The 24,744-nt window shown below is 44.2% G+C and overlaps 1 protein-coding gene and 1 long non-coding RNA gene across 3 annotated transcripts in view; one reads left to right on the top strand and one right to left on the bottom strand.

Moving 5' to 3' along the window:
- Positions 1 to 24,744, top strand: part of LOC146799926 (uncharacterized) — a 224,360-nt gene that overhangs the window by 125,630 nt on the left and 73,986 nt on the right. The gene's annotated exons all lie outside the window — the stretch shown is intronic.
- Positions 11,056 to 24,744, bottom strand: part of LOC146799925 (uncharacterized) — a 91,055-nt gene continuing 77,366 nt past the window's right edge. Inside the window, exon 4 of the mRNA XM_085620880.1 lies at positions 11,056 to 16,897. Coding sequence (XP_085477006.1) covers positions 14,857 to 15,783 — 927 coding nt within the window. The 5' untranslated portion in view covers positions 15,784 to 16,897 and the 3' untranslated portion in view covers positions 11,056 to 14,856. The remainder of the gene's footprint in view (positions 16,898 to 24,744) is intronic.

The following is a 24,744-nucleotide window of genomic DNA, read 5'->3' as shown; positions in this document are numbered from 1 at the left end:
ATCCCTCTATGCGGATGATATTCTATTGTACCTAACTGACCCGTACAAATCTTTTTTTGCGGATAAGTGAGATCTTCACTATTTATGGGAACTTCTCTGGCCTGGGAATAAACTGGGAGCATTCCCTGATATTCCCGATGTGGGGCTGGGAAGTAGAGGGGAGCTTCCCCAAGCCATTAAAGGTTGCCACCCATCACTTTAAATACCTGGGTCTGTGGATATAAAAAAAAGATGATACCCACTATAAAGGAGGACCTGATGCCATCGGACAATAGGCTAGACAAAGATGTGAAATGTAAATGTAAATGTAGTTGAGCTTATATAGCGCACAGCTACCCGCAGTGGGTTTCCCGGCGCTTGCTTAGGGAACCCGTCCTGGTATTCCCCTGTGAGATAGCAGGGTATCCACAAGGTGAAAGTCAGGCATCCCGCCGCGAGGGGCCGTCGTGGAGATTAAGCAAGCTATTGCCCAGAGTCGCAGAGTGTGAACCCGTGAGTCGAGGAGGCACCGGGGCGAGAATTATCGAGTCCGTGGAATTTTTAGCCCAAGACCCGCCGAGGCGGGGAATTGAACCCTGGTCAAGGACCGATCTCAGCTTCCGGGTCTGCCGCCTCTAACCCCTGAGCCACACTTCTCCACACTTCTCCTGAGCACTGCCGCCGTTGGGCAGGACAGCAATATTTAAAAAGATAGTGCTGCCTTCTGACTGGATCTTCTGGCTGGGTAGGAGGGGCTATTTGCATGCATTGCACGGTGGAGAGCTCTCGGCTGACACCCCCCATATTACCTCCCCCCCCCCCCCCCGGAGACAGTGGTAATTACGCAGCATAGATTACTAAGATAAATGAAATGGTAGAGGAGATTGACTTGGAAGACCCCACTGTGGCTGTGCACAAGGCTGGTCCCTGTGACAGCATTACCAGGCTTCAAAAAATGAGACAATATCGGCCTCTCGACCTTGGAACAGGAGTGGGATGCAAATGGTATTGTACCTTTTGCATATATAAGGACAGAGTATGAGATGGCGTCCACACATGTATTTAAATAGCTCCAACTGCACCACTCACAGAAAGCACAGATATCACCGGGGTCGAAACTAAAGCGGAATCACTGCTGGAGAGAATGCTGCTGAACGGCCACATAACCACAAAGGCAATTTCCCTCAAATATGACACTTTACTGACTAACACTCAGAAGGAGCTTGACCATTTGAGGTCCTGTTGGCAAACTGACGGAAGGGAACTAGCGTGAAGGAGCAATACAGGCACGTTTCCGGCTGACTAAGATGAAAATACTACAGAGAATCTATTCTATGAAGTAATTCCTACACAAAATAGGCGGCAGCGCAAGTAAAAACACGTGCCTGCGCACCTGCCTCCAGTAGAGTACGTTCATACATACCATATGAGCTTGTCTCAAGATACGCCTTTTCGGGGAGGGAGCTACTGAGAGGCTGGAAAGAGCCGCTGGCACACCCATTGACAGACAGGCAGCCCTAAGATTGCAAGACTATGGGAAATCCAACTAACCCGTGGCTGCGGAACCAGGAAAGGGAAGTGAACATATGCTGTGTCAAGGAAAAGTTGGTATACAAGGGATGAGGGGGCCGAGAAAATTTGGGGTGGTTGGGATGCTGAGAGCTAATGATACCAGATTGCACGGGCTACCAGCTGGGCCCGGAGTAGACAGGGATGGAGCTTATAGACAGCTAAGACGGTAGTCGACCCCTTAACCCAATAGTCTCATTGTGATACAGATTCTCCATACTGAACTGAATGGAACTTTTTATTCCCCACAAGGGCATGGGATTGGGACTGTGCAAATATCTGTGCAATTGTCTATTTGTTTCACTTTTATGTTTGTTTATTACATGTCAATAAAATACATTTAAAAAAAGCAATGGCTATATCAGTCAGCGCTTATGATGGATGGCACTTCTAAATCTAGTGGCAAAGAATGTCCTTCGTACTGGGGTGGTGATTGAGAGCACCTTGATTCTCAGGACATCCAGTTTACCTGTGTTGTGCAGACAAGAACGGGCCTGAAATACTAAATGATGTAGCCCTTGCATGTATATTTGATGTGCTAATACTTTATGCAAATAATGGTTGTCTCTCTAGTCAAATCAGTTGACAAGCAGAGAAGTAGCATCTACAGCCCTGATTTGTAAAAGTCTTGCAGTGTCCTTGGCGCAGCCTGTAAGTGGGGATTAATAGCAGAGACGAATATTCTTTGTTCTAGACTCACCTTATAGCTGTAGTACAAGCGTCTCCTTTTGTAAAAAAATTAAACATTGTGTGCTCTGGCACATGTCTGAGATGGGGGAAATCTGAGGTGGTGTTCAGATACGGGTGCATTTTATAAATAAATGTTTTAATATTGTAGAACTCTGGTGTCTTGGAGCTCTTTTTACGAGTACACCATAGGAAAGAGCTATTTCACTTGAATTACAACTTGTGAAACAAAAGGTAAACACTGACTACACTACCAGAGGTGCATTAATCCACTTATCTATACCTACGATTGTAGACTGTGAACAACACTTTATACACAAATCTTTGCATGACAAGTATGGTCACCTTGGATGCAAGTGTGAAGGACTCAGACCAGGGTAAGAAATTCCAAGTTTGTAAATGAAAAGGCAAACACTTTGACAATGACTTGTAATAGCGTAAACACTGGACCTCTATCAGAGTCTATGACCATAATGATGAAGGAAGCCACAAATGTAGACACACAACTCAACAAAACTGAAGATTACAATGGCAGCATCAGGGACGTGCTCGAGAAAGCATCTACACAGTGTAGAGCAGTCAGAGCCGCAGCAGAATGACACACCAGAGACAGATGCAGATACGACGTCTCCAGGCAGTGCTTCAAAAAATGGATACAAAAATCTGCAGATGCTACATGTGGCCATGAGAGAACAAGGTGGAACGATGACTATGAATGCATCGACCAGCAAGAGTCTGAGGCAGGACTCTAGTAATAGTATGGATCTAGATTCTAGCAAAGAAATCATTGGACATATAGAAATCATTGGATAGTGAAGGACCATGTGAACCTGGAATACGGAAAATAAGTATATTTCAGTCTTATCCAATGCACATTTAGGGACATTTAAATCAATGGTATTGAGGAGGGTAGTTATGAGGCAAGTTGATGATTGTTTCATCAACAAAGACAGGTGCCAGGGGTGAATGAAGCCGCTCGTGCGACTTAGGAAGTTCTATATACCCTTTGCCAAGTTTTCCATACCTCTTCTACTCAAGACAGAAAACAGATCTCATTAAAAATGCAGTTGTAAGTAAACAGATACAACCGTAAAAAGGTGTCTTGCACTCTTCAGTCTGTGATATCAACATCCACAAAAGTGTGCCTAAAGGCATGGTGTGACCATTGTGATGGGTGTGAAATTAACAACTTCATTGAATTGAATCAGGACTGTCTTCTGGATGGGTTCGGATTATCATGAAACGTTCATATGAAACCTATTTTACGAGCTCCATCCCTTTAAAATTATCTAAGTGGTGAGAGTCATCTACAGTGTGAAAGAGATGGCTGAACCTGCTGAATGTTTCAAGAAGATTGAACAAGTTTTACTGTACTTTAAAGAAGCATGGAGCCCATAGGAGAAAGTGGCAAAATGTACAAGTCAGACAGAAACAGAATTTGGGAAGGAAGTGGTATCAAAGACCAATTATCTTTATCAGGGTTTAAAAATGAGGGCTCTGGTATTTTATAAGGTAGTAAATGAAAATAAAGAAATTTGCGGCTAATCTTATTTAGGCAATTGTTTTTGTTTTCCTGAAAAAAAAAATTCCCTGCTGTGTTAGCAATTGAGACTGGGGCTATCGAAGATAGCAATTGCTGCTGAACGTGGGTGTAACAAGAGGAAATGTGTACATGGTACATGGTTTTATGTACATACAGTGTTTGATATGTGTAATTCTGACACCATCTCATACCTGCTGGCAATGCGGGAGGGCGTATGTGATTCAGCAGCACTACACGCTATGAATAGAGGCTTACAGGGTAACATACTCCATTTGTAGCATGTGTTGGCTGCCCATACACATGCTATGCATGGACTGTAAAGCAGTACTCCTCTTGCGGGGGCTCTGGGCATTAGATGGAACAGATGTTTGAAATAATGTTAGTCAGACTGTTTGTCCTACAAGAGACTGCTGTCTGGTGTGAACATTCACACACTGGTGTTTTGTCAATGAGTGTTGATTTGACAAGGTAGCCAACTTTACAAATGTCTACTATGGGGATGATTCCTAAGAAAGCCATTGAACCACCTTTCTTTCTTGTAGAGTGAGCTCTTGGAATGGTTGGTAAAAGTCTTTTGGCCTTTACATAACAAATTTGGATACATTTTACAATCTATCTTGCAATTCCTGCTGCAATTCCTGCTACAGGAATGGTTTTAACTTTCCTTAGATTTGAGAAAGCCACAAAAAGCTGCCGTGTCTTCCTTTCTATGTAATAAAAAAATGTTATAACATATTTTATTGATTTTCTTATTATCACAACTTCTTCCGTCAATGGTATACATTATGTAAACCGCCATTAATATACCATATATTAGATCTCGAAAAAAAAAATAACAGTGGTACTGTTGTCAATGAATTGCCAGTGGTACTATCTTACAGATTTAACATGTATACTTCCATTGAATTGTAGTGACCATCGAAATGTCGTTACTTCTATACGTATAACACAATATAGGTGCTGTAACAGGTTACACCACTCATTTCGTCCCTCTCATTCTTGACCTAATCTAACTATATTTCCCTACCCCTCGCACCCCATAGACTCAGTTCTGCCTTTACATATTCATGTTGATAGTCAGCATAACGATACTTAAAAGTTGTATTTCGTGGCACAAGTCCAGCAATTGGTACCTATTATATAGCATTGCAAGGTCTAGGTCTCTGCATCGCCCACTTTTTGTTGGCATCCTTAACAGTCTAATGTTGCCCCTTCTACAGTGACTGTACTTCTTTGACTAAAAGTTCCTCCAACATCATATTCCATTCCATTTCCGCAGCCCTCTACGTTCTTCCCTTTATAACTCTGCACTTTCAGCTTTACCCCGTCTGACCACTTCATTGTACCAATCTAGCATAGACGGTGCTTTTGCCGCTTTCCACCTCATGGTTATTGTGCGTTTGGCGAGGATCAATGCCAAATTGGCAATTCTATGTTGGACTCCCATTTGGCTCTAGTAGTTATTCCTACTATGTAGTACTCAAATTATCTTGTCCTCCCCTCCTTGGGGCTACCTCATTTAATACTGTGTGTACTGTTCCCCAGTAATGTGTTAGCCGTGGACAAGCCCATAGCATATGTAATAAGTTTGCATTCGAGTCTTGATATCGGGGGCATACGTCAGTTATGTCTGGAAACATCATACTTAATCTGTTGGGGGTCAGGTAAGCGTGATGTACAATCATAAGCTGAATGAATTTAAACTTAGGATTTCGCGATACCTTCCTCGGATATTCCATTCAAATTCTCCATTCTTTCTCCGTCAATTCACGGCCTATGTCAATATTCCATTTATCGCGGAGTGTTTGTAGTGATACTGCAGCACATGTTCAGATCCCGCGATGTAACCATTTAGTCAAATGACTGCCCTTACCCATCAAATATTGCATGTGTCGGGGGTTCCGCCCCTCCAGGTGCCTATGTGTTCCGAACATATCTTGTTATATTCGCATGAAGAAATAATGTATTGGGTACTCCCTGTTCTCTCACATATGTGTCATGATTCATCAATGTGTGATCTGTGAATAACATTCCCACCGTGTCTATGCCTGCTTTTACTCAGGTGGATATACGCTGAAGTGTTACTGTCCCGAACGGTAAAGGGAGTCCTAATAGTGGAATATTAGGGGCAAATAGAGTCTGTCCTTTTGTATATTGCAGTGCCGTCTTCCAGTATAACAATGCTACTTTTAGCAGTGGAGGAGCAATTAATGGGAGCCTACTGTGTGGTAGTAGAAGCTTGTGAAGTATCCCCCTATCCCATTCCTACAGAGTCATGGTAATCTCTTGCAGGGTGCGCCCCGCAATCCAGTATGCCAGCCAATGTAGTTGATCTGTGTAATAGTATGCTCTGAAGTCTGGTACTCCCATCCCCCCGTGTTTTGCATCTAACTGCAGTTTTGCCAGTCCTATCCACCGGCACCGCGTTCCCCATATTAGTTCCACCAGCAAAGTATCCAGAGTTTTAAATACTTGCATCGGGATCATGAGTGGTAGATTTGTGAAGTAATAAAGCAGTTTGGGGAGCATTACCATTTTGGCAATAGCTACCATGCCCACCACAGACCGTGGCAGGGACGTCCAGAATTGTATTTGCGTTTATATCGTTGTAATTGCCCGGCACAGGTTGCCGTCTAACAGGTCTCCCGCCTCTCTGTATATTTGAATGCCCAAATACCTAAAAGTGGATTCCAATGTCGGAAACGTCCAGCAGCCGAATTGTAATGGATCAGGCTACATAGTATCAGTAAATAAGTACGCATAAGACTTAGTGTCATTTATAGAGAGCCCTGATAGCGATTGAAAAGTGTTTAATATTGTAGGGATTGGTTCATGATCGCTTCTAAGATGTTCAAAGTATAATATTAAATCGTCCGCGTATGCCGAGATAATGTGCGTGTCATTTCCCAACCGTATACCTTGGTGTTCCGCCATGGTGCGAATTTTAACAGCCAGCGGTTCAAGGGCAAGTATGGATATCAAAGGTGAGAGCAGGCACCCTTGTCGAGTACCCCTTGCTACTGCGTATTGTTGTGAAATATGAACCCCTGTCCGTGCACGCGCCATAGGGTTTGTATATATTAGAGCCACCCATTTCATATACTCTTCCGGAACACCAAACCTTGGGAGAGATCGAAGCATATAGCTCCAGTGGAGTGAGTCAAAAGCTTGGCGTAGGTCCAAGGATACGCATTCCTGTGTATTAATAGCCGTGGTTGAGCACGTCATAATCTGATGCAATCTTCTAATATGAACAGCTGTGCATCTTCCCGCTACAAACCCGCACTGGTCCATGTGTATTAGTTGTGGTATAAACTGTTGGAGTCTATTTGCTAACAGTTTACTTAAGATTTTATAATCCGTGTTTAACAATGAAAGGGGTCGGTATCCCGCTATGCCTTTACTATCCCTGCCCAGCTTTGGCAGCGAGACCACTATTGCTTGAAAGAGGAAATGAGCCAGATTCTAAAGGAGGCTTGATACAGCCCCTGCAAATGGGGGACTAGTAATGTTGAGTATGCCGCGTAAAACTCTATTCGTAGCCCATCTAGTCCTGTTTTTTTTTTTTTTCGAGGTAGGGCCTAATTGCTGCCCTTATTTCCCCTTCCATTATTGGTCTCTCTAATTCTTTTTTGTGGTCCACCAATAACTCCGGGAACTGGAGTTCCCCCAAAAATTAACAATCGCTGTAGAGAGGGAGTTGTGAAATACTGAGTCTTCCAACAGTGAAGGCTGCAATTTCCAGGTAGGGATTGGCACGGGAATCTTCCCCCACAGTAATGTAACTTCGAGGGAGTTGTGATCCGATAGGGTTTTACCCAGATACTTGGTATCAGATACATGTGCAATGAGAGGTAAAGAACAGAAGAGTCTGTCGATACGGGTATGTAACACGTGCGGCGGTGAATAAAAGGAGTATTCTTTGCTTGCAGGATGTTTCATGCACCATGCATTGTGTATTTTCCAGCCCTCTGCCCATCCCTTAAGCGTCTGCCGGTTACTTGCAACCTGTGCATTGTAGTGGGCGGATTGACCTATCCAGCCCTATGTCTGGTACCGCACTGAAATCCCCCCCTTAGACCCAGGGGTGCCCATCCCGACAGTGCCATGGAGAGTATATCTAGAAATGTGTCCTGTTCTGAATTCAGGGAGTAAACACTTCCCAAAACTATGTGTTTCTCATCGAGCACACCATGTAGTAGCACATATCTACCATTTGAATCTATTCTCTGTTCCAATAGTGCAAAGGGGGTACCACTTCTTATATCGCGGCCCCCCCCCTGAGAAAATGCGGAGTAGGCTATTTAAAATAACTGTCCCCTCCATTTCTTCTGTTATTTATGGGCTTCTGCATGCGCGAGATGGGATTCTTGCAGAAAAACGATGTGTACCTTCCTACGATTAAGCTGTGCGAGAATTCTATGTCTCCTATTTTTGGCTTTCTATGTAATACATAAGTGCTCTTTGTACATCAAGTGCACAAAGAGCACTCTCTGCTACGGTCTTTGGCTGAGGACAGAAGACTGGTAAGTTACGTTTTTGGTTTTAGTGGAATGGAGAGATGACCCTTGGGAGAAACTTTGGGAACCTAATCCTAGAAAAACAGAAAGTAAGGCTTTCCCAAGGTTAGAGCATGAATTTCACTTACTCTTCTTAGGGAAGTTATTGCAACAAGGAAAGCTACCTTCCAAGAGAGCGACTGCAGTGGACATGAATGCAGTGGTTCAAAAGGTGTGGACGTTAGCTGTGTAAGAACAACGTTTAAGTTCCAGTTCCATAAAGGCAATGTCGGTAAACGTGGTGGAATTATTCTTTTCAAGCATTACATAAAAGCTTTGATGACTGGTATACAGAAAAGTGACAGTTGCTTGCGGTTTTGGAGATAAGCTGCAATTACTGCAAGATGCAGTCGTATGGAAGTGTATGCTAAGCATAACTTTTGAAGGTGTAGCAGGTAGTATACTATTTGTTGTATTGTAGAAACGCAAGGGTCTATATGCTGGACTAGACAATAGTATACCTCCCCCTAAGAGACTGCACGCTGTCTACCCAACAAGGGATCAGGACTGCGCTAGATGCAGTAGTGCTGTGGAGGATTTCTTCCATGTAGTGTGGCACTGTCCAGTTATAATGACCTACTGGATGGAGATACTGGGGTGGGATGTCCTTTGCATGATTCGGCAGTGTCTGCTGGGCTTACTCCCCGATAATGCGTAGATGATTTACATTCCTGGGTATTGTCTTGGCTAAGAGATGTATTGCTATTAGTTGGCTAAGTGCTAGCCCTCCCTGCATGGGGACTGACACCTAGGGATGAGAAGGTGGCAGATGATCTGCTTTCTTGTGGAGTCATGATGCAAGTCCTATCGGAACCTTTGTAGGTTGAAATGCCATGATGGACGCACCAAATCCGGCAATGTGCTGGTCTGAGAATGGGGTGTTGTAGAACCCCCAGATAGGAGGGGCCTATTGACATGGGCGGGACACTGGACACCCAAATTATGTTTGAAGTATGGTAGGCTTATGGATGCACATGGAAGTTCTCCTCAATGTATTGACCAGGGGACGAGTGGAAGCTTGGGAGTGGGAGGTGGAGTTCTGGTTAGTCATTTTGGCAAATTGTCTTTCTATAATGGTACATGAAGTTTGCGGATATTTGATGTGTTATAATATTGCTTTAGCTATGGTTGGGTTAAAAGTCCAACGTACTATAACTGTCAAATGTTTTGGTATACTGTACATATTATCATTCTTGTTGAAATGGCATTTTTTTTTTTTTTAAATGGGTGCACAAAAGGGTTCCATTTGGCAGCACAACAGGATCTTGTGTTTGGGCGTCTTGTCTCTTTTAGAATGTCCATACATTCTGGAGGCAATTGCAACTATCCAAACTCTAAGACTTCAGAAGCCACATTGCAAGGTTGAGTTGTTTGGGGTTTGGATGCCTGGCTGTGACCCTACTGTGAGTGAGAAGATCTGGTATGTTGGGAAGCTTCTTGTGAGGTATTTAACACACCTGATAAGTTAAATAGCTTTTAACACGTAATTCCAATGAGTGCATAATCAACGGTTCACAAAAAGGTCAGAATTAACCAACTCATCCATAATCAGGCTTTGAGTCTCTTAGTTGGTATTGTTGCTAAACACAACCCCCAAGAGTGTTACAACATTAAGTTCAGCAGTTCAACTTTGCTTTTGCCTAGGCTTGTTATAATCCCTGCAGCCCACCGCCGGTCCTCCTACCCGAGCCCCAGCGCTGTGGACACAGGCCAAAAATGCGCTGTTACTCTGTCATGTAAAGTAGATAAATTTACTCATTAGCACCTGTGAGGGGTAGACAGATGCAAATCCGCTGAGTTCAGAATCTTGTTTTGTGATATGCAGCATGAATTGGGGCTCTCAATGAGCATGCTGGAATTGTCACGCCACACCTTACTTTGACAAAGTAGGCCCGAGTGATAACAGGGTCCTCCCTCGATTCCTTGTGGCTGCGGTCTTCTCATGCGCTTTGTCTCCCATCTTCAACTGGACATGTTGATGTAGGCCAGATGGTGGTGGCCTGTGTCACTGCCCAGGAGGCCAGTGCAGTCCATCCACGAGCTCTTCCAGGTCCAATCAGGCAGTAACCAGCATAGGCCTCTGCCAGAGTGCTACTTAATAATGGCCCATCCTCTGCTGGAACCCACATGAAGGTTTACGCAGCAGAATGGAGTTATCGAAAGGTCCTCATCTCACCTTTAGACCTCGCAGCTGGAATGAACGACCGCAGCAGAACTGGCTTCAGGCATCCCATATACCGCTCAGCTCCACGGTCACACCAAGCATCCTCCCTGGCCTAAAACTATTTAGGTATTCCATTGTTTGGTGTTTTAAACATATCAGCTGTAGGATGGAGGTGGAGGTGGAATTTAGACTCTGGCCTTAGAAGCTTAGAGCAGAGTGGGCAGCAGCTCGCTGGCAACCCCCACTGCAACCCATCAGGCTTTGGTTATAGCTAAATAGTTTTGCCAATAGCTAATACACTAGAATACAGCATGAGAAATCATACAACGCAAAGCTGCTGACTGTAATTTGCTACTTATGAACTTTGCTGATGGATGACTAACTGAAGCTTTCCCAACTCGAAATTCACACCCACTTTCAACATACACAACATATTACAGTCTATGCATCAACATACATTCTGTTTTAATAATTACATGATTAAGACTATTTTACATTTAGCATTAGTTTCAAAAGCCATAATTCAGTAAAAACAAAAGTCTAACCATGAAATATTGGCCATATAACATATCTTTATAATCAAACAAGTACAATGAAACAAAAAGAAAGTAAAGTCGTCTTCGTTTGTATAAAGGTAACAAAAATGCTTAACACTTTTTGTTATAACTTTTCAACATAATGCATGGCAGCCACAATGCTCTACAATATAGCCTAAAGTTCTGGCTAAACACATAAGGTCCCAAAGGCGTGACCTATTGGCTATGCCAACGCCTGTTAATGATTGCCTGCATCTTGACATGGCTTACCAGTGCCCCTGGCATATACAAATTTTACATTTATTTCAAGAGAGAGGGACCAGGAACACAGGGTGAAGAGTAAATCGAAAAGGTTATATTGCAAAGGTGTACCTTGACTTTTCGGTCATTTGCCTGCTTTTTGTGATATAAAGGGAACAATTCACAGTGCATTGAGGCGTTACCATATAAAGCTGTGCAGAAAGTACAAGATGGCTGCCGTAATCATGGGAACAGAAGACTAAGCCATACAACACCTTTTATAGATTTCTTTAGCCTCCATGAGAAGAGACATGCCTAGGCCTTTTCTGCCTGCATTTAAAACAATGCCCACTCTAACTCCATTTTTTTTTTAAAGAATTGACTACAGCCAGAATGACACTGCCTGATTGTACACAGAGATGAAAATACTCCCCTCCCCCTCCACCCCTGGAAATCACCATCTTTGTCATTTTGATGATGCCGGGAAGAGGAGAATCCCCACTGCAACATTTTCAGTGTATATAAAAATATCTGCTGAACCCGACATTTCCTGGGCACTACATATGATGTGGACAAAGCGCTCACTTGTGCATCCCCGTTCTGGTAGAACCTTTACCTCAAACTCATGCCCTCATATTTTTCTTAATGGAGCCACACACAGCGGTGGTGTGAGAATGGCGCCCCTTGCCAAAGCACTCCCTCGCCCTTTGTTGGGGAAGGATCCAGTAATTATGCCCTGGAGTTTCAGAGACCCCTCTGAGAGAGTCAACAGCGTAAAGGGAGCCACACACAGCGGAGGTGTGGGAGTGACATTCCCACTGGGATCACAGCACTCCGGACGTTGGACACTATTTTTCCTCGTCTCCCGTTTGTGTCTCCTTCTCCCTCCCACCTCTTTCATTCTTTGTCTACCTCCCCTGCTCCTATCCTCTCTCCCCTGAATCATTGCCCTTGCCTGCTTTTTCCCTTATGTATATGTTTTTAACACTTGTAACTACGCTCCAGCAACTTGTAACTATGCTCTGAAACTGTATAACTTGCAACTATGTAAGTGGTAACTATGCTCTGAAACAATGCTCGTCCTCATGTAAAGCGGTCTTATACCTCCGGGTCCAGAAAGTGCTATATAAAGCTTTACAAATAAATAAGTATTTGTACCTTATGTTGGGCCTTCCACAGGGCCACCTTCCATAGATAGTAAAGCTCTCCAGTGTGGCAAACAGTTAGAAAGATCTCCATGCTGGACCCTCATTAGGGGCATACCAATCAATGTCAACTAAGAGTAGATGGTATCAAGTTAGCATGTAAGATCATTGTGTGAATGATGCATGTGTCCATATTTAGTTTAGTGATTTTCAAGGAAAGGAACATGCTTAGGAAGTGGTATAAGTTATCTACAGCTTTCCATAGCATGTTCTGCATTTCTAAAAAGAAGCCTAATTTACTTCCCCCATCCAACTTGGGTATGTTACAGTCCAATCTTTTGAACCTGGCTAGCACATACGGCTTCTCCTGGAGTTTATCAGAAATAAAAGAAATGCATGTATGTCCCTGTACAAAAAGTAGAAAAGAAACGTTTTCTAAACAGGGTCGTTGTCTACTGATATGGCAAGATCACCAATAATAACTGAAATCAAACATTTTTTTAAAGATACAAAATGCATTCAGAATTTTTTTTCTATCAAATATAAATAGTAGGACAGCATAAAGATAGGCAGCTGAATCAATGTCATGTGGATGGTGCGTGGCAGGATTTCATTGAATATGCATTAGTGCATTGCAGGTATTGTAATTGTGGTTCTTTTTCAACAGAAACTGACAGACCTCATTCAAATGATTGTTAAAAGAAAGTCCAAGACTTGAAAAGTTTCTGTAAGATGGTGTCCTCCGGACATCCTACACATTATAATAACTATTTCAAAAACAAGAAGAAAAACATACATAAAAAAGATTGATGTATCCTATCCTTAGCACACTATACTGTCACTATACTGTTCCATTTACAAGTATATATATTTGCTAGATCTGAGCAATGACATAAGATCATACATTAATAGAGAAAAATCACATAGCGGGTAATCCTGTAATATGCTCTTATACTGCCTCATGGGGTTCTGCAGGCATTTAATAGGCCCCTTTCAAATATGGGTTTCATCAGCAAGTCAATAGCCTCAAACAAATCTGCAGAGCTTTACTATTGTTTTTGTTGATTGAATATTCCAATGATAAAAATACAGATGGAGAACGTGATTAACAATCTTACAATTATACAGCCTTCACTTACAGTTTTTAATAAACATTACCATTTGAAAAACAATATACTATTCAACCCAAGTGCCATAAAATAATCATGTAATATAAAAAATACAAACTGACTAACATTTATGACATGATCTTACAATCCCATCTAAGGGATCTGCTCATATTTACTAACCACATGCCCTTTGGACTTGTTGTTTATATTGTCATCAGAACACCATGATGAATGTGTACATTAAAATATACCTGGACCTAAATGTTTACATAATTCATTAAGGCCTCCACCATCCCTACGTACATGAATGGAATAGAAAAATGTGCCCCATGAACAACAAAATTTAAGGTTACCAACATACCGAGTAATACGGCCAAAGAGCTATCTCTCCTTACAGCATGCGCAAGGCAACTTTCACAGTGGAAGGGTAGTTTCAACATACGATTGTGTTTTCCTGAAGCTATAAAGCACAATAATTGAATCTTACCTGACATCCGCAAGGTCTAGACACTGTTTCTTCATAAAACAGTGAAAGGCGAATGAAGCCCTCCCACATTTATTGTAGCCAAAATTATTTTCTTGGACGGGTTGCTGAAACGACTTATAATTTCATGACAGACTGAAAATCATCGTATTAGATGCTTATGTATGAATTTTCGTGTGTGCGTTTGCTGATGCACATGTAATTGCAAAAAAGCATGGAAGCACTTATCACATCCATCCAGAATGTTATTTCCTTTTTGTGTGTTCATTAATTGACCAATATGCATAATACATCATAAAAGCCATTCATTAATTTACTACATCTACAGGAGGAGTCTTACAGTTTATATACAACTGAAACAGCCCAGATATTTTATGTTGTTTTTCCTATGTGTGATTGCTGGTGGTATTTTAGGTATGTTGAGGTAGCAAAGCCCATTCCACCTTCCCTGCATTTGAACAGTTTTTCTTCTGTAGGCCTTCACAGATGGCTAGTTAGGACTGATGCTTGAGTAAATCTCTTTGCACATCCACCGCATGTGTGTGGTTGTTTTTTCACAAATTGTGTGTTAGCTGCTGACTCTTTAGATGATTGGATTTACTAAAGCTCTTTCAACATTCACTGCATTTGCATGTTTTTACGTCTATATGCCATTGCAGATGGATGGCTAGATCTGATGCTTGAGTAAAGCTCTTTCACATTCTCCGAGTAAAGTTGTTCCCCTGTGTGTTAAATGGCGGCTCTTTGGATGTGTGGATTTACCCAAGCTTTTTCCACATTCACTTCAAGTGTATGGTTTCTCTGCTATATTAATTTGCAGATGGATGGTAAGGGTGGGTGCTTAAGTGAAAACATTTCCACATTCATCCATGTGCATGGTTTTTGTCGGGTGCTTACGCTGGTGGATCTTTAGACTTGTTAAATGAGCAAAGCTTATTCCACATTCACTGCATGTGTATGGTTTTTCCCCTGTGTGAGTTCGCTGGTGACTCCTTAGATGTGTAGATCTACTAAAGCTCTTTCCACATTCACTGCACGTGTATGGCTTTTCTCCTGTATGCTTTCGCACATGGGTGGCTAGGTGTGCAGCTTGAGTAAAGCTCTTTCCACATTCACTACATGTGTATGGTTTTTCTCCTGTATGCATTCGCAGATGAGTGGCTAGGTGTGCTGTTTGAGTAAAGCTCTTTCCACATTCACTACATGTGTATGGTTTTTCTCCTGTATGACTGCGCTGATGGTAGGTTAGTGACAATGCATGATGATAGCTCTTTCCACATTCACTGCATGTGTATGCTTTTTCTCCTGTATGTGTTAGGTGATGACTCTTTAGATTTGAGGATCTATTAAAGCTCTTTCCACATTCTTGGCATGTGTATGTCTTTACCCCTGTATGCCTTCGCAGATGAGTGGTTAGATGTAATGCTTCATCAAAGTTCTTTCCACATTCAATGCATGTGTATTGTTTTCCCCCCGTGTGTTTTTGCTGATGGGCCTTTAGTGTTGGTAAATAAGTAAAGTGTTTGCTACATTCCCTGCAAGGATATGCTTTTTCCCCGGTTTGAGTTTGCTGATAGATCTTTAGTTTTCCTGAGAAAGTAAAGCTCTTTCCGCATTCACTGCAGGTGTAAGGTTTTTCTGTGCGTCTTCGTTGATGGATCTTTAGGTTTGGTGAGGCAGTAAAGCTCTTTCCATTTTCACTGCCTGTACGTTCTGCTGTATGCATTTGATATTTGACCTTCAGAGCTGATGACTCATTAAAAGTCATCTTACGTTCATTACACCTAAATACGTTTTTTCCTGAGTTGTTACTGGTGGCAGTGTAGGGATGAGTGATTAAACCTCTTCTCACAAACACAGAAACTTTATGTTACTTCTTTTGTTTGTTAATGAACTCTTAGTTATGATGACCGATGAACCCTATTGCCACATTCAATCTATCCTCATACATTTTACCCTGTGCACAGTTGGTGGTGCTGCTACAGTACCAAGGAGAAGCCAAAACTCGTCTTACGTTGTGTGTATGTTTTTTTTTCTTTGGGGTTTGGAGTCTAAGCGTTGGTTATATTTTGACTTAAATCATTTTAATGTGTTTGCTGACTAACCATTGTGGTTCCTGAACCACTAACTATAATTGATTATTCTCTAGGTATTTGCAGTATATCTGTTCTTGCAGGACTGATAACATATCTATGGTCTATCTATCAGGAGCCGTGCGTTAAGAACTTTCTAGGATGTGTGCAAATAATGAAACTCACAGCTTAGCTAAATAGTCTGCTTCTTGGACAATATCAATGACACAAACACACACAGAACAAAACTCAATACCAAGTTGTTATGTTCTAGAATAATGTTCTGCATTGCAAGTAGCCCAACACTTGTATCTTTTAACTTTCAGATGTCTGCTTCACGATTCATGTTTGGTATACCTATGTTTGTATACCGCTTTCTATGAATTGTAAGGTCCAGCCAAAACAGCGTTTATGATGGACTGACACCACAGCATTGATATTGTCATATTAGTGAGGGGAGCACGATTTATAACTACCTGATAATTATCTAAGATAAAGAGTGGTATCTAGCATGTTTTAATTGTTGATGTGTTCTGTCTGTGTAATTTTTGTGATTTTTATTTATTTGGATGTTTTGGGAACGGCACCTTGGATGCCCTCAGACTCTTGAAGCCACTGGATTGCACTCGATGTTCTTACACTTACAGGATATGTCTGTTCATGCACAAGATTCACTGTCTCCTACTGAGTTGTTCTATTTTGAATTGCTGTTTGGCATTTCTGGTTCTTCTCAAGTATCAGATAGCTTTCCAGTTTTATCATATTTTCTTCATTACTCTTCATCTTATTATGTGTTCAGGAATCTCCGCTCTGTGGATACAAAAATACCTGTAATGTCGTAATCTGTAAGCAGCAAAGTGTACACTATGTCTCTGATGAAATGTAAAAAAAAATTAAACACTTGAATAAATTCTAGCTACCGGTAATTACTCTATGTTGCAATGCAGTCCATCTTTTTAGCTCACTGTACCACTACTGACCATAATCATTCTAATGCAAATCAGCATTCATTGATCATGCTGCAAGAAAATAAGAACATCCCAATATGTACCAGAGTTCACATTCATTTGAATAGTAACATATGCAACAACACATAATGGTGTTGGCCTTGGTCAGTGAGTTGTGGCTTAAGTCCTATGGCACAGCAAGACAATTAATTAATACATTTCACTTTATCATGTTCATAGCTTAGGAAATAATAATGTTACAATGAAAATAAAAACACAGCAGAATAATTTTCAGGACAAAAAACAAATCCTAGAGGGAAAATGAGAATTGGGTGGCATGTCAAAATGTATAATGTCCGTACGTTCACTGACAAAGACAGCGGCTAAGCAATGTCTATATGATGCGAAAGCATTATTAGAGGGGCTTCCACAATTCAGTGTGTTAATGCTTCCTGCTGCATGCACAGAGATTGGCCAAGTGTTCAATAATGGTGATTTTATTAGGTTCAATACAAACAGTTTAGAGGGAGGGAAGTTCTTATTGTTCGCAGCCTTACCATAAGTAATTAAGACGAAATGGGAAATTTCTTTCAACACTGTCCAGTCTCAAACAAACTGCTGTCAACCATATGAGGTGCCATTAGATTTCGATGATACATATGATGCACAGATCAATCAGGAAGCAACCAGATCTGATAATTAGATCCAAGTAAGATGTGTAGGACTAACTCAAGCTGACTTGCACAGAGTTTATGCACAAGTTAAAACAAGTGCTGGCAGTGCCAGATTTAAAATGACACACAGTATACTTGGCTTTTAAGTACCTACATGAGATATGTCTGTACCAGGTATGGAAATCCCAGAGCTGATTTTTATCCAGATATTGTAACCATTTTAAATGTGAGATAACAGTAAACATATTGAAAGGTGTTTAAAGAGACAACAATTTCTATCTTTACCCTGCTATCAGTTAGGAGAAGAATAGCCATGCACTGGTTAGACTGTTAAGGCTCAACACGTTGCTTAAAGCTGCTGCTCACCGGAGTGTTGCTGAAAAAATTCACATGCAGTGCACAGGAAATGACCCTAAACTTAATGAGCACCTGTGAAGATGTATTTATTTATTTATATAAAGTTTTGAATATGCTACTTACCAGTATGCATCTGTTCTTGGCATGTAGGGCTGCTGACATTCATATCTGTGCATAGATCGCCGCCTAGTGTTGGGTCCGGATGATTGCACATTGTTGTCCTGGAAGAGTCTTCGAAGTATCCTGAGATGGGTGACTCCTCCCCTGGACCACAGTGCGCATGGGCATCCTCTCCATCCCCAGATTGTTTTTCGCCATTGTGGCAGTGATGGAGTAGATACAGGAAGTGATGACCATGCTATACAGTAATTCTGAGAGCTGCAGCTACGACAGGCGCCGGGGAGGAGGGTGGGCGATATGAATGTCAGCAGCCCTACATGCCAAGAACAGATGCATACTGGTAAGTAGCATATTCAGTTTGAGGCATGTGGGCTGCTGAATTCATATCTGTGCATAGAATACACAGCAGTACCTCCTATTAGCGGCGGCTACCCGTGCCAGCTGCAGCAGTCTGAAAAAGAGTTTTGAGAACAGCCTGTCCTACAGCTGCTTGCTGTTTTGAGTGTACATCTACACAGTAGTGTTTTGTAAATGTATGTATAGTGGACCATGTGGCTGCTCTACATATTTCTTGCAAAGGAATGTTTCCCAGGAAAGCCATGGAGGCCCCTAACTTCCGTGTTGAGTGGGCTCGTGGTGGAATCGTTAATGTGCGTTTAGCTTTTTGATAACAAATTTGGATACATTTAACGATCCATCTGGCTATACCTGCTTTGGAAATGGCGTTGCCTTTGTGTTGTGGAGAGAAGGCAACAAAGAGTTGTTTAGTCTTCCTAAAGTTTTTAGTTCTGTCAATATAGTACATGAGGGCCCTCTTTACATCTAGTGTGTGGAGTATCCTCTCAGCGACATTTTGTGGGTTTTGAAAGAAAACAGGCAGTTCGATGGTTTGGTTCATGTGGAACTGCGATATTACTTTAGGCATGAATTTGGGGTTGGTACGTAGTACGACCCGGTTTGCGTGAACTTGTATAAATGGCTCTTGAATGGTTAGTGCCTGGAGTTCACTAACTCTTCTTAAGGAAGTCATGGCAACCAGGAAAGCCACTTTCCAGGTGAGGAATTGAATCTCACAAGAATGGAGAGGTTCAAAGGGTGGACCCATTAGTCTGGTGAGGACCAAGTTGAGGTTCCACACCGGTGCTGGGGGGTGCCTTGGGGGAATCACCCGTTTAAGTCCTTCCAAGAAGGCTTTGATGGCAGGCACTCTGAATAAAGAGAGGTGCTGCCTGTTTTGGAGGTAGGCTGCTATTGCTGTTAAATGGACACGTATTGAGGTGTATGCCAGATTGCATCGGTATAGGTGTAAGAGATAGCAGATTATGTTCTGAATAGATGCGTCTAGTGGGTTAAGGTGATTGTTGTTGCAATAAATGACAAACCTCTTCCATTTGGCTGCATAGCAAGCTCTGGTAGTGGGTCTCCTAGCTTCCTTAATGATCTCCATACAGTCAGGTGGCAGGTTTAGGTAGCCAAACTCTAAGACTTCAGGAGCCAGATTGCCAGGTTCAACTGTTGCGGATCTGGGTGTTGAATTTCTCCATGGTTCTGCGTCAAAAGCGCGGGTTTGATCCGCAGCCTTTGATGCGGCACCACGGAAAGTTCTAGAAAGGTGGTGTACCATGGCTGGCGTGCCCATGTTGGAGCAACCAGGATGAGTGTCAGAGAGTGCTGTCGCAGTTTGCGTGCCACCAGCGATATCAACGGCGCTGGGGGAAAAGCGTACGCAAATCTGCCGGACCACTTCATCCATATCGCATTGCCCTGCGACTGTGGATGTGGGAACCTGGCGGCAAAGCTTTGGCATTTTGCGTTTTCCCTTGTGGCGAATAGGTCTATCTCTGGATGACCCCACTGCTGGAAGTACGGTTGGAGTACTGATGGGTGTAACTCCCACTCGTGCATCTGGTGGCTGTGCCTGCTGAGCAGATCCGCCATCTGGTTGTCTTTGCCTGGGAGGTGTTCCGCCATGAGGAATATGTTCCTCTGAATGGCCCACTTCCACATGCTCTGAGCCAGATGAGACAACTGTGGAGAGTGTGTTCCTCCCTGCTTCTGTATGTAGTACATGGCAGTCATGTTGTCCGTCCGGATCAACACAACCTTGTTGCACAGGTGTACTTTGAATGCTTTCATTGCCAGGAAGATTGCCATCAGTTCCAGAAGGTTGATGTGCATCTTCTTTTGTTGTGTAGTCCATAGTCCCTGCACTGTGTAATTGAGTACATGAGCTCCCCATCCCTGGAGAGACGCGTCCGCTGTCAGTATTATTTGTGGAACAGGCTCTTGGAACGGTCGGCCCTTGCAAAGGTTTTGTGGATTCCACCAATGCAGAGAGTTGTATGCCCGACCGCTCACCAACACTAGGTCTTTCAACTGTCCTTGAGCCTGATCCCACTGACGTGCTAAGAACTCCTGAAGCGGGCGCATATGTAGTCTTGTGTGTGGGACTATGAAGATGCAGGAGGCCATCATGCCTATCAACTGCATGAACACTCGCGCCGGAAGGGAGTGTTGAGGTTTGAATTTTGAGATCAGCAGTTGCATGCTGTTGATTCTCACTAAAGTTGGCTGAGCTGTGGCAGCCAGAGTGTTGATTGTCACGCCTAAGTACTGTTGTACGTGCGCAGGTTGGAGACTTGATTTTGGGTAATTTAGTGAGAATCCCAGATCGTGAAGAAGGTGAATGGTGTGGGACATGTGGGTGGCACATTGTTGTGCTGATTTGGCCTGAACTAGCCAGTCGTCCAAATAAGGGAAGACGTGAATATTTTGTCTTCGCAGATGCGCGGCCACTGTCGCCAGGCACTTGGTAAAGACCCTTGGTGCTGTTGTTACTCCGAAGGGGAGAACTTTGAACTGATAGTGATTCCCCTGAATGGTGAATCTGAGGTATTTCCTGTGTGAAGGGTGTATTGGTATGTGGAAGTATGCATCCTTCAGGTCTAGTGTAGCTAGGAAATCCCCCTGAGTGAGTAGTGGGAGAACCTGTTGGAGGGTGAGCATATGGAAATGCTCCGACAGTATATATAGGTTTAGGGGTTGCAGGTCTAGGATAGGTCGGAGCGAGCCGTCCTTTTTTGGGATCAAGAAGTACAGAGAGTACACTCCTGTGCCCTGCTGGGCGGTGGGCACTACTTCTATGGCCTCTTTTGCGAGCATAGCAAGCACTTCTTGCTAGAGTAAATCTAAGTGTTCGGCTGACATAGGACGGTGCTTTGGTGGTATATTGGGTGGAGTGGAAGTTAGTTCCAGACAGTACCCATGTTGAATGATGTCCCTGACCCACCTGTCCGTGGTGATGTTCTTCCATGCGGGCAGGAACAGCTGGAGTCGTCCCCCGACAGGTGTTAAGTGGTCGGGGGGTAGGGAGAGGGCGTCACTGTTTGTTTTTTGGGGAGGACCTGGTGTTGCCATATCCACGTCCCCTGCCCTTGGCGCTGGATCCACGATATCCACCCCTGTTGTTTTTGTCGTAGGTGGTTTGTGTGCCACCTTGGCATACTGTTGTTGTGACCCCTGGCCCCTTGACGTTCCCCTATTTCCAGTGCGACGAAAGGAGCCACTACGAAATTGTTGGGTTTCTAGCGCCCCCATAGATTTGGCAGTATCTGTGTCTTTTTTTATTTTCTCTAGGGTAGTGTCAACGTCTGGGCCAAATAAAAATTCCGTGTTAACCGGTAAGTTGAGGATATTGTTTTGGATCTCGGGTTTGAAGCCTGAGATGCATAACCAGGCATGGCGTCGTAACATGACACTTGTGTTTATTGCCCTGGCCGCTGTGTCAGCTGCGTCTAGGGCGCATTTTATGGACGCATTAGTGAGGAGTTGTCCTTCTCTAATGAGGAGCTCCGCTGACTCTTTATACTCCTCTAATGTTGGAGCAGACTCTAGCGTGTCATAATGCGACCTGTCATAACGTGCCAGGAGTGCTTGTGTATTGGCAATGCGCAGGATATTGGCTGCTTGCACTGCCACACGTTTGCCAGATGTTTCAAGGACCTTTGACTCTTTGTCTGGGGGAGGAGCATCACCAGTTGTCTGTGAGTGGGCTCTTTTGCGAGCGTTGGCAACCACCATAGAGTCTAATGGCAACTGACCCCTAATGTATTTAGGGTCACCAGGTGCAGGCTTATATTTCTTTTCAATCCTGGGGTTTAACACTCGGGCTCTTGTGGTGTCCTTGAAAATGTCTTTGGCAGGCTTCAGAACCCCTTTAAGCATGGGCAGAGTCTTGACAGTTCTTTCCGAAGATGCGAAAGTGTCAAGCAGGAAGTCCTCCTCAATGGCGTCAGAGTGCAGTTCCACCCCATGATGAGCAGCTGCCCGTTCGATAAGGGCATTAAATGCGGCCGTGTCCTCTGTAGGAGACATTTTAATATTGTAGAGTTGCGCATCCTGAGCATGTGGCGTGACACTTGGGTCTGTGGGGTCATCCCATGCCTGATCAGGATCCTGTGTTTCATCGGGATCTGCGTCCCCGGGGAAGATGGTATCGTCCCCACCATATTCCTGCATTGGGTCCGATTCAGAAGGGGTAGGAGAAAAGGACTGCGGAGCTAGTTGGAGGGGATGGAAGTGTTCTTGTAGCACTGGTTCCTGCTCCGCCGGTAGCTTGCGTTTAAGAGGAATTTTGTATGGCACCTCTTCCCTGACTGGTGTGATCTTGCGCTTGTGGAGCATGAGCCTGCCAGTGTCGGCGTCGATAAACTGTGGCCCTGAAGGGTCGTGTTCTGGTAGGCCAGAGGTGGTGGACTGTGTGTGGAGGTGTTGGAAACCGGGTTAGCAGTCACCAGGTTCCCAGCACAATGGTAGCTTGGCTCGAGCGGTTGGGGGTCAGGCACCGTGTTAAGCGTAAGTCACACCCTCACAATAACCATGCGTTCATCCGTTCCAAAAACGACACTACACCGTAAAAATTATGAAAGAAAGTAGTTTGTCTTTATCTTATTTTCTCTTAGTTGCAGGGTTCATAAAATAAACACAGTACCATAAGATTCTCCTTTAAAAGGGCAGGTCAAATAAATAATACCACAGTGGGGTTTCAATAAATAGGATCAGGTCATAAATAAGCAAGGAATAAATAGGGGTGCAATAAATACAAATGGCTAATAAATACTGTCAGACTATAAATACAATGCAGGAATAAATACAGTCAGACAATAAATACAGTCAATAAATAAAGCACCTTCAATAACTTAAATAACACAATTAATGACAATTACAGTTCACATCACTTTCCTGAGGTAGTTTGGTTTTACTATGCCCAAATACTGCTTGTGCTCATTTGGATGACATGGGGGGTGTCCCACCTAGATTGGTAAAGGCTGGGCCTGAACTGAGGTAGAATAAGGGTAACCTAAGGATCTGGTTCTCCCAAAATACACAACCCCTCACAGAGGTCACTGCACCAGTCTCAGTTCACCCCTGGCACTCCCAGGCTGGTTCTAACACCCCTCTAGCCCCTAGAATGGTCTTTTAGGGCTCCACAGGGCCTCAGATGCCCTTTCTACCACTTACTGCCCTTTTCACGATGATCGGCTCCGCTCGGCGTCGCTGGGCGGCTCCGGTTCGATGTCGCTGGGCGGCCTCGGTTCGGTGTCGCTGGGCGGCTCCGGATCGATGTCGCTGGGCTGTTCCGGATCGATGTCGCTGGGCGGCCTCGGTTCGATGTCGCGGGGCTGCTCCGGCTCGATGTTGCGGGGCTGCTCCGGCTCGATGTCGCGGGGCGGCCTCGGCTCGATGTCGCTGGGCTGCTCCGGCTCGATGTCGCTGGGCGGCCTCGGCTCGATGTCGCTGGGCTGCTCCGGCTCGATGTCGCTGGGCGGCCTCGGCTCGATGTCGCTGGGCTGCTCCGGCTCGATGTCGCCTTCCGGCGTCGCAGGGTCACGGTCTCCCCGCTTCCGGGTGTCTCCGGAGTGCGACCTCCACTCCCGACCTCCGGCACGCTTCACCTCAGATTCCGGCGTCTCCGGAGTGCGATCTCCACTCCCGACCTCCGGCGCGCTTCACCTCGATCTCCGGCGACTCCGGAGTGCGATCTCCACTCCCGACCTCCGGCGCGCTTCACCTCGACCTCAGGTGACTCCTTACTCGACCTCCGGTGCCTCTCCACGACCTCCGTCGGCGCCCTCTCTCGACCTCTGACGGCTCCGGGTATGACGCCTGCTTTCTGTCAGCGCCGCTTCTCCACCTCAGGCCTCAGGTCTCCAGGCTTCTCGACGTCAGGACTCCAGGAGGACACCGCTAAACAGGTCAGGAGCTTGCTGGTCTTCTTCTTTAAGGCCTCTTCACAATATTTAGGTCCTTAAGATGGTTTTTCTGATCTTGATCCCACACAGGGCTCTAGGCTGGGCTTGGTCAGTAGGGACTAGCATCAAGGGTGGGTTTCTGGACCCCACTCCAGGCACTGGTTTCCACCCCTGCTGCCTTACTCCGACCTCCTTCTGAACTGGTCCTCTCTCCTCTCTAGTCAGATGCCAACTGCCACTCTGCCAACTGAGATGGCCTCTCAACATTCTAAACTGCCTCCCTCTTTCCCAGGGTTCTAGAATGTTGC

Source organism: Triturus cristatus, chromosome 8 (genome assembly GCF_964204655.1).
Source record: "Triturus cristatus chromosome 8, aTriCri1.1, whole genome shotgun sequence".
Classification (NCBI taxonomy): Eukaryota; Metazoa; Chordata; class Amphibia; order Caudata; family Salamandridae; genus Triturus; species Triturus cristatus.
The sequence above is the reverse complement of the archived record's forward strand: the minus strand, read 5'-3'. Positions and strand labels throughout refer to the sequence as shown.